Source organism: Mauremys reevesii, linkage group 1, assembly GCF_016161935.1.
Source record: "Mauremys reevesii isolate NIE-2019 linkage group 1, ASM1616193v1, whole genome shotgun sequence".
Classification (NCBI taxonomy): domain Eukaryota; kingdom Metazoa; phylum Chordata; order Testudines; family Geoemydidae; genus Mauremys; species Mauremys reevesii.
Window position 1 is genome coordinate 6,832,365 of NC_052623.1, and position 10,289 is coordinate 6,842,653.

The 10,289-nt window shown below is 45.0% G+C and overlaps 1 protein-coding gene across 1 annotated transcript; it reads right to left on the reverse strand.

Annotated features, from left to right (window-relative positions):
- Window positions 1-1,047: 1,047 nt before the first annotated feature.
- Window positions 1,048-1,995, reverse strand: LOC120373464 (olfactory receptor 52R1-like). Its single transcript, XM_039491892.1, has one exon. The coding sequence runs from the start codon at window positions 1,993-1,995 to the stop codon at window positions 1,048-1,050; it is 948 nt and encodes a 315-aa protein (XP_039347826.1).
- Window positions 1,996-10,289: the final 8,294 nt, after the last annotated feature.

Consider the following 10,289-nt stretch of genomic DNA (forward strand, 5'->3'; position numbering starts at 1 on the left):
AACTGGCTTTGAAAAATTGAATAAGGAAATGTTATTTATTCTTTCACAAAACACATAACTAGGGCTCACACAATGAAATTAATAGGAAACAGATTTAAAAAAAGAAAGTATTTCTTCAAGTCAGCTGGTCGACCTTTTTGCCAGGGGATATTGCGAAGGTTAAAACTATAACATGGGCCCAATAAGAACCAGATAAGTTCACAGAGGAGAGGTCCACCAATGGCTAATAGCCAGGATGGGCAGAGATGGTGTCCCGAGCCGCTGTTTGCCAGAAGCTGGGAGTGGGTGACAGGGCATGAATCACTTGACGATTACCCTGTTCTGTTCATTCCCTCTGAAGCACTTGGCATTGGCCACTGTTGAAAAACAGAATACTGGACTAGATGGACCACTGGTCTTACCCAATATGGCCCTTCTCGTGTTCTTATACAGACTCCAAATGTATCTGTCACCAGCCATAACCTACCAGATCCCGCTCCCCTCCTAGAACTGAGATAGAACCCAGGAGTCCTGACGGGGTCTCTCTCTCTCTCTCTCTGTAGAGTTAATAACAAAGTAAGAATATACATCAACATTTTAAACCTAACCAGTGTCCATTAAGTGACTTGCCACAAGAAGTCAGAACATGTTAGTATTAGAGGTGAGTGGATCTAATACTTATTTCTCTTTCTTTCTTTTATATAGGAATTAGATACTGTGCTCCTGTCAGCTAATTGCTAAGTTATCTGCCAAAACCCACGAGTTTTCAAGAAGCCCCTGGAATCATGGTGAAAGTGGATGCACCCTAACCAAATCTGAAATGTGCCCCTTGCAGCTGAGGATGGGAGTGGAAATGTTCCAGTTACCAGCAATTAGAAAGATGAGAACCCAATGAATTGTGCCTAGACCGATTCCCCAGTTTGTCACGCTGACACAGTAAGGCCAGGAAAGGATTTAATGTCTTTTTGACTGATCAGTAAGTTGTTCAGGGAAGAGGGTCCAGAACCACATCACCAGCCAGCTCTGCATGGAGCTCGGACTGAGAGCCAGTGGACAAGGAGAAAACTTTTAGGTTCCTTTATGAGTAAAGAGCTGGAAAAGCCTGTCCCGGATCTCTTTGGTCCTCACCCCATAGATGATAGGATTTAGCATGGGGGGCACCAGGAGGTACACATTGGCCATGAGAACATGGAAATGCAGGGGCACATTTTTGCCAAACCTGTGTGTGAGAAAGGAGAAGACAGATGGGATGTAAAAGGCTAAGATGACACAGAGGTGGGAGCCGCAGGTCCCAAAAGTCTTGAGCCGGGCATCCTTTGTGGGGAGGCTGAAGATGGCCCTGAGGATCAGGGTGTAGGACACGGCAATAGAAGACACATCCAGTCCAATCACAGAGAATACCACAAAGAGACCGTAGTAATTACTGATGCGGACGTCGGCACAGGCCAGCTTCACCACAGCCATGTGCTCGCAATACGATTGGGGGATAATGTTAGTTGTACAATATGGCCACCTTCTCGCAAGGAAGGGATAGGGTAGTGCGAACATGGCACCGCGCAGCAGCACAGCCAGGCCGATCTTGGCCACCACAGGGTTTGTCAGGATGGTGGAATGTCTCAGGGGATGGCAGATGGCCACGTAGCGATCCAAAGCCATGGCAACAAAGATCCCAGACTCCATTGCTGAGAAGCAGTGAATGAAGTACAGCTGGGTGAGGCAGGCACTGAAATCAATCTCCCTGGAATTAAACCAGAAAATGCTCAGTGTTTTGGGCAGGATGGACGTAGACAGGACCAGGTCGGTGACGGCCAGCATGCAGAGGAAATAGTACATGGGCCCATGGAGGCTCGTCTTGTTCTTCACAATGAACAGAATGGTGAAGTTCCCCAAGATGGCTATGACGTACATTGCACAGAAGGGAATGGAGATCCAGCCATGGGCCCCTTCCAGGCCTGGAACACCCAGCAGGATGAAGGTGGAGGGGTTGGTGAAGTTGGTTGTGTTGGAATCTGACATGGAGTAAGGGAGGTGGTGTCCAACTCTGAGGTAGAACGGTGTCTCCTGCATGTGCTCCAGTTCATGTACCGTACCTTCCTCTGACTTCCTGTGTGTGCCCAAGCTCTAGAGTGTTGGTTGCAGTAAATATTCCTGGATGGAGACACAATGTTAATGTGAGACACTACATGCACTACTGGAGGTTGTTGTCATGAGTGAAGCAGATTGTCCTCTCTTCACACACTGACAAATGACATGTTCATTATTCAGAGAAATAAATTATGAAAAACTGACCCTACTAATGCCAATTCCATATTTTATGGTGCCCTTTGCCTCAATAATTCCTACACATCTGATGTGGGAAACCTTAATAGGCACCAGCAGGAAACAAGAGTGTGGATATTGGTTATCCAACATTGTTACTGTCATAGGTTTCACCCCCACTCTGAACTTTAGGGTACAGATGTGGGGACATGCATGAGAACCCCTAAACTTAATTACCAGCTTAGATCTGGTTGCTGCCACCATCAAACAGTTTAAACACGTCTATGGGAAAGTCATTTGGAAACTTTTCCTACTCCTTCCCCACCAATTCCGTGGTGAACACAATTCAAAATCCTTGGATCTTAAACCAAGGAGAAATTACTCATCCTCCCTTTCCTGGCAGGACTGGAGTTTAAGTTCCCTTTCCCCCACCAATTCCTGGTTAGTCCAGATCCAACCCCCTTGGATCTTGAAACAAGGAAATATCAATCAGGTTCTTAAAACAAGACTTCTAATTAAAGAAAAAGAAAGGTGAAATGAAAACGGCTGTGAGATTAACATGCAAGGAAATCTCACAGACAACAGATTCAAAACACAAAGGAGTCTCCCCTGGGCAAAACATTAAAGTTACACAAAAGAAAAACCAAGTTTAAATCTCCCTCTTATGCAAAAATATCACAAAAGGAAATGAACATAATCTAATTTATTCCTTCAGCTACCTTGGTTGATTCCTGGATCTTTTCATTCTGGCACAGAACTTAATGAATAGAACAAAGGAAAAACTTCCCTACTTCCTCTTCAAAAATCTTGTCCCCCCATTGGTTCCTCTGGTCATTAACAGCTAGTCTAGGTGAACTTCTTAACCCTTTACTGTTTATGATATTGTTCCTTAATGCAACAAAACCCAGGCTAGAGAGTCCCTGCTCTAGGGAGTTCCCCGTTCACCCAGTTGCTCAGAAACTGAGAGAGGAAAAAAAAATCTTTGACTAAATATGTACCAGAGGGAAACATCCCAACTAGAAGACACCTCAGGGGAAAGACCTGGGCACCACTGATAGCAGATCGATGGAAACAACTGCTCATTCACAGCAGTGGCCAAAACAAAGAAAATGTTTGGATGCCTAAGGAATGGGATGGAGAATTACACATGCTGGGTGTCTGATTCCGGCTGAATTCTATTTTGAGTTTCTGGCATAATGTTTGAGGCGACTTTTCTAATGAAGCTTGGAGAAAAGATGTGTTGCCCATGTGCAAAACTTTGTGTAATCACTCAAGTGAGGAGCCCAAGCATCTCCATGGAGATAAAAGTCAGGGAACAGCCCATGCTCCCTCGTTAACAACCAGAGCCCTGAAATGCAAGCGGAGGACAAGGTGACAGTGTCTGTGCATTAATGCACAGCTGGCTCCTGAGGTCTTTACTCAGTTCTTACTCCAACGGCAGTTTTGACTCAGTGGGGTCTGGTAAACTATGGGCCAGGGCCTCAGAGTTTGGCCTTATATTGTGCATCCTGAGGGATCCACTGCGGCACTGACATAAAGCAAATTTGAGGCTGGAGGCCATCAGCCCGGGAGGGCCCAGCAAAGATGGACATTTTAGCCCATGATACTTAAGCAAACTCATGCCCTGTGGCAAGGGCCCTTGGATGTTTACTGGCTGTGCAGAGCAAAAAGGACCAGAGACCTATTATTGATCCAATCACGCCCACATTGCACTGGGTTTGTTGATCAGGTGAGCTCCTCAGCAAGAGATGGGTACCTGTGAATTCTGAGACAGACACGTCTTCCCTGGGAATCCCTCTCAGGTAGCCGAGTCCCACACCTCTCTCACCCCAGCATCTGCAGCAACATCTCACGTCAAGAGCTAACACAGGTGTGCGCCATTTATAATATAGCTCTGTGCAATCCCAGGGGGGTTCGCTCAGCCTCTAGCAGAGAAGTGGCATCTGAATGTAAACAGGCTGGAGACAAGCCTGTCTGCACTTCTGTGCTCTTTATCCAGCTTTGGGAGTAAACAGTAATTAAGGGACCTTCCCAGAGGGAGATGAGAACTCTGGGGCTCTTTGCTGGTCAGAGAGGAATTGGCTGTTCTGTGCATTTTAAAAATTATAGTTGATTAGTAGGATAAAAAGGGATAATGCTTAAAATTCCATAGGGTCTGATACCCTGTAAATTCCGAGGCAGGGATGGGAAGAAACTAGACAGACTGATCTATAGAAAGATGGCTGAGGGGAGACACAAGCACTTTCTGCAGGCACATGGGGCTGTTACTAAGGGATCAGAGATCAGTAATAATCACCAGTAACTATAATCATACTGTGCAGCACCTTTCATTGCAGGATGTTCAAAACACCTAGCAAAGGAAAGTCACTATGACCATAGCCCCATTAAACAGATAGGTAAACTGAGGCACAGGGAGCCATTATTTGGCCAAGGTCACACAGAGATTGGGTGGCAGGATGACAGAACCCAGGCATCCTGACTTCCCTGCCATAAGCACGGCCTCTCTGTCAGGCAAAGAGGGAAGTGGACTCCTGCTCTGGGAGGGAATGTTTATTGGGTGGGATGTAGAGGAAAGGCTGGCAGAGGGAGTCTGAGCCTGAGTCTGATCCTGAGCCAAGCTCTCAAGGTGAATCTGAGGTTTTCAGAACTAGCTCTGCTTTGTTAGTTCCCCCTCCTGTGAGCTGTGAACTCCAGGACTCCACTTTCACTGTCACTCAGAAACCTGCCAATGCATGTGTGACACTTGGTACCTCAGGGGAATACCCTGCACCCCCATGCTCATCCTTATAATACGAGTGTGTTGTAACCAATGCAAAGTTTGTGATGTTGGGTGTCTGTGACGCTCTAAGGTAAAAATTTCACCTTTCGAGTGTTTTGCTTTTTTGCGCTACACAAGGCTCTTCACATTCCTGAAAAGTGTGTAATAACCTGCTTGCTCTGCCTCACTGAGGATATGTCTGCACTACAGACCTCACAGCAGCACAAATGTACTGTTGCAGCTGCGCCCTGCAAAGTGTGCTGTGTAGCCGCTCTACGCTGGCAGGATAGAGCTCCCCGCCATCATAATTAAACTACCCCTACTGTGCGGCAGGAGCTGTGTCAGCTGGAGACCGTCTCCTGCCAACATGGGGCTGTCCACACCAGCGCTTTGGTCAGTGAAACTTTTCTCAGTCAAGACTGTGTTTTTTTCACAATGCTGGCAGGGAAAAGTTTTACCAATAAAAGTGCTAGTGTAGAGAAAGCCTCTGTTGCAGGCTAGTAAAGACGTCCGCTGCCTCAAGTCCTGCACTGTTTAAGAAGATTGCTATTTCCTGCTGGTCTCCTTTCTCACCAAACCCAGATGCTTGCGTAGATATATCCCAAACTCTGTCTGAATCTCTTCCTGGAGCCTGCTGAATTACCTGAGAGTTTCAAGTCCTTGGGGGGTTTCAGTTGTTCCATCTCCAGGGTGGATCCTTCATTCCTTCATTACAGACCTGTGTAATGATGCTGCCTTTGGTGGGACACAACTGAGTATGAATTCAGGACAAATTGCTTAGAGCAGGGCATTCACAGCCCCAGGCTGGTAGTTTTCCACCTCTAAGGCACACCAAACCAGCCTGCCAGAGAGGACTTCTGTTTTACCCTACTGGCTAAACAAAAGTCATAAAAGCAATTTCCTTAGACACTCCAGTTTCCCAGTATGAAAACCAGGACCACTCCTTATGGAGATGAATGGTTATGGAAACCAATATCCCAGTAAAAGAAAAAAAAAAGAAAAAAAAACTTCTCCCAATCCCAAAGGACCAAGCCCCAGACCCAGGTCAATATAACAAGCCAGATCTTACCCACAAATCACGCTGTTGCCAATCCTTTAGAATCTAAAATCTAAAGGTTTATTCATAAAAAGAAAGAAATATAGATGAGAGCTAAAATTGGTTAAATGGAATCAATTACATACAGTAATGGCAACGTTCTTAGTTCAGGCTTGTAGTAGTGATGGAATAAACTGCAGGTTCAAATCATGTCTCTGGAGTACATCCACACCTGGGATGTGTCTTTCAGTCCTTTGTTCAGTCTAGCCATTGATAGGAAGAGATCGTCCAGTGCTTTTAAAGCAGGGAAAGTGGATAGCAATTATTAGAAATGAGAAGTTATAAAATGTAGAAAATGGATAAGGGAAGCAAAAGACACTGGAGACAAATCCATGGCTAGCAGAGCTGAGGAAAATAATAATAAGTTTTTGTTAGTATATTAGAAACAAAGGAAATCCTAATTGAAGTATTGGCCTTTACTAAATGGAGATGGTAACACTGTTAATAGTGATGCACATTGGGCAAAAGTGTTCAATAAACCTTTCTGTGCTGTATTTGGAAAGAAGCAGGATGATGCACTCAGATCACATGAACTTCTTTCCAGTCCACTGGTAACTATGGGTGATGGTAAACAGCACCCACTAGGGTCCATAGGGAATCATCATGCCTGAACTAAGAACATTGCCATTACTGTATGTAATTGATTCCATTTAACCAATTTTAGCTCTCATCTATATTTATTTCTTTTTATGAATAAACCTTTAGATTTTAGATACTAAAGTATTGGCAACAGCATGATTTGTGGGTAAGATCTGGCTTGTATATTGACCTGGGTCTGGGGCTTGGTCCTTTGGGATCGGGAGAAGTTTTTTTTTTCTTTTACTGGGATATTGGTTTTCATAACCATTCATCTCCATAAGGAGTGGTCCTGGTTTTCATACTGGGAAACTGGAGTGTCTAAGGAAATTGCTTTTATGACTTCTGGTTAGCCAGTAGGGTAAAACAGAAGTCCTCTCTGGCTGGCTGGTTTGGTGTGCCTTAGAGGTGGAAAACTACCAGCCTGGGGCTGTGAATGCCCTGCTCTAAGCAATTTGTCCTGAATTCATACTCAGTTGTGTCCCACCAAAGGCAGCATCATTACACAGGTCTGTAATGAAGGAATGAAGGATCCACCCTGGAGATGGAACAACTGAAACCCCCCAAGGACTTGAAACTCTCAGGCAATTCAGCAGGCTCCAAGAAGAGATTCAGACAGAGTTTGGGATATATCTACGCAAGCATCTGGGTTTGGTGAGAAAGGAAACCAGCAGGAAATAGCAATCTTCTTAAACAGTGCAGGACTTGAGGCAGTGGACGTCTTTACTAGCCTGCAACAGAGGCTTTCTCTACACTAGCACTTTTGTCGGTAAAACTTTTCCCTGCCAGTGTTGTGAAAAAAACACAGTCTTGACTGAGAAAAGTTTCACTGACCAAAGCGCTGGTGTGGACAGCCCCATGTTGGCAGGAGACGCTCTCCAGCCGACACAGCTCCTGCCGCACAGTAGGGGTGGTTTAATAATGATGGCAGGGAGCTCTATCCTGCCAGCGTAGAGCGGCTACACAGCACACCTTGCAGGGCACAGCTGCAACAGTACATTTGTGCTGCTGTGAGGTGTGTAGTGCAGACATAGCCCCAGTGAGGCAGAGCAAGCAGGTTATTACACACTTTTCAGGAATGTGAAGAGCCTTGTGTAGCGCAAAAGAGCAAAACACTCGAAAGGTGAAATTTTTACCTTAGAGCGTCACAGACACCCAACATCACAAACTTTGCATTGGATACCATACACTCATATTATAAGGATGAGCATGGGGGTGCAGGATGTTCCCCCGCGGTACAGAGCATCACACGTGTTGGCAAGTTTGTGAGTGGGAGCAGAAGTGGAGTCCCTGAGTTCAGACTTCACAGGCGTGGGGAGCTCACTGACTCCAGCTAGTTCTGAAAACCTCAGATTCATCCTGAGAGGGTGGCTCAGGTTCAGACTCCCTCTTCCAGCCTTTCCTTTGCATCCCACCCAATGAACAGCCCCTGCCAGAGCAGAAGTTCATTTCCCTCCTGGTGTGACAGAAAGACCATGCTTATGACAGGGAAGTCAGGACGCCTGGGTTCTGTCTGTCATCCTGCCACTCAATCTCTGTGGGACCTTGGCCAAATAATGGCTCCCTGTGCCTCAGTTTACCTATCTGTTTAATGGGGCTATGGTCATAGTGACTTTCCTTTGCTAGGTGTTTTGAAGATCCTTCAATGAAAGGTGCTCCAGAGTATGATCAGAGTTACTGGTGAGAATTACTGATCTCTTATCGCTTAGTAACAGAATCAGACCCTATGGAATTTTAAGCATTATCCTTTTTTATCCTACTAATCAACTATAATTTTTAAAATGCACAGATCAGCCAATTCCTCTCTGACTTAGCACAGAGCCCCAGAGTTCTCATCTCCCTTTGGGAAGGTCCCTTAATTACTGTTTACTCCTAAAGTAGGATAAAGAGCACAGAAGCCCAGACAGGCTTGTTTTCAGCCTGTTTACATTCAGATGCTCGCTTATCCGCTAGAGGCTCCTCGAACCCCTCTGGGATTGCACAGAGCTATATTATAACCGGAGCACACCCCTGTGTCAGCTCTCGGTGTGGGATGTTGCTGCAGATGCTGGGGTGAGAGAGGTGTGGGACACGGCTACCTGAGCGGGATTCCCAGGGAAGATGCTTCCATCTCAGAATTCACAGGTACCCATCTCTTGCTGAGATGTTCACCTGCTCAACAAACCCAGTGCAATGTGGTCATGATGGGATAAATAATAGGTCTCTGGTCCTTTTTGCTCTGCACAGCCAGGGGCTCAGGTTGTTAAGGGCGGGGGGCGGGAGAGGATGTTACCTGACTTTTATCTCCATGGAGCTGCTTGGGCTCCTCACTCGAAGAATTATACAAATTTTTCAACATGGTCAACACATCTTTTCTCCTAGCTTCATTTGAGAAGTCGGCTCAAACATTATGCCAGAAACTCAAAATAGAATTCAGCCGGAATCAGACACCCAGCATGTGTAATTCTCCATCTCATTCCTTAGGCATCCAAACATTTTCTTTGTTTTGGCCACTGCTGTGAATGAGCAGTTGTTTCCATCGATCTGCTATCAATGGCGCCCAGGTCTTTCCCCTGTGGTGTCTTCTAGTTGGGATGTTTCCCTCTGGTACATGTTTAGTCAAAGATTATTTTTTTCCCCTCTCTCAGGTTTTGAGCAACTGGGTGAACGGGGAACTCCCTAGAGCAGGGACTCTCTAGGGTTTTGTTGCATTAAGGAACAATATCATAAACAGTAAAGGGTTAAGAAGTTCACCTAGACTAGCTGTTAATGACCAGAGGAACCAATGATGGGACAAGATTTTTGAAGAGGAAGTAGGGAAGTTTTTCCTTTGTTCTATTCATTAAGTTCTGTGCCAGAATGAAAAGATCCAGGAATCAACCAAGGTAGCTGAAGGAATAAATTAGATTATGTTTATTTCCTTTTGTGATTTTTTTTTTGCATAAGAGGGAGATTTAAACTGGGTTTTTTCTTTTGTGTAACTTTAATGTTTTGTCCAGGGGAGACTCCTTTGTGTTTTGAATCTGTTGTCTGTGAGATTTCCTTGCATGTTAATCTCACAGACGTTTTCATTTCACCTTTCTTTTTCTTTAATTAGAAGTCTTGTTTTAAGAACCTGATTGATATTTCCTTGTTTCAAGATCCAAGGGGGTTGGATCTGGACTCACCAGGAATTGGTGCGGGAAAGGGAAATTAAACTCCAATCCTGCCAGGAAAGGGAGGATGAGTAATTTCTTCTTGGTTTAAGATCAAAGGATTTTGAATTGTGTTCACCATGGAATTGGTGGGGAAGGAGTAGGAAAAGTTTCCAAATTACTTTCCCATAAATGTGTTTAAGCTGTTTGATGGTGGCAGCAACCAGATCTAAGCTGGTAATTAAGCTTAGGGGTTCTCATGCAGGTCCCCACATCTGTACCCTAAAGTTCAGAGTGGGGGTGAAACCTATGACAGTAACAATGTTGGATAACCAGTATCCACACTCTTGTTTCCTGCTGGTGCCTATTAAGGTTTCTCACATCAGATGTATAGGAATTATTGAGGCAAAGGGCACCATAAAATATGGAATTGGTATTAGTAGGGTCAGTTTTTCATAATTTATTTCTCTGAATAATGAACATGTCATTTGTCAGTGTGTGAAGAGAG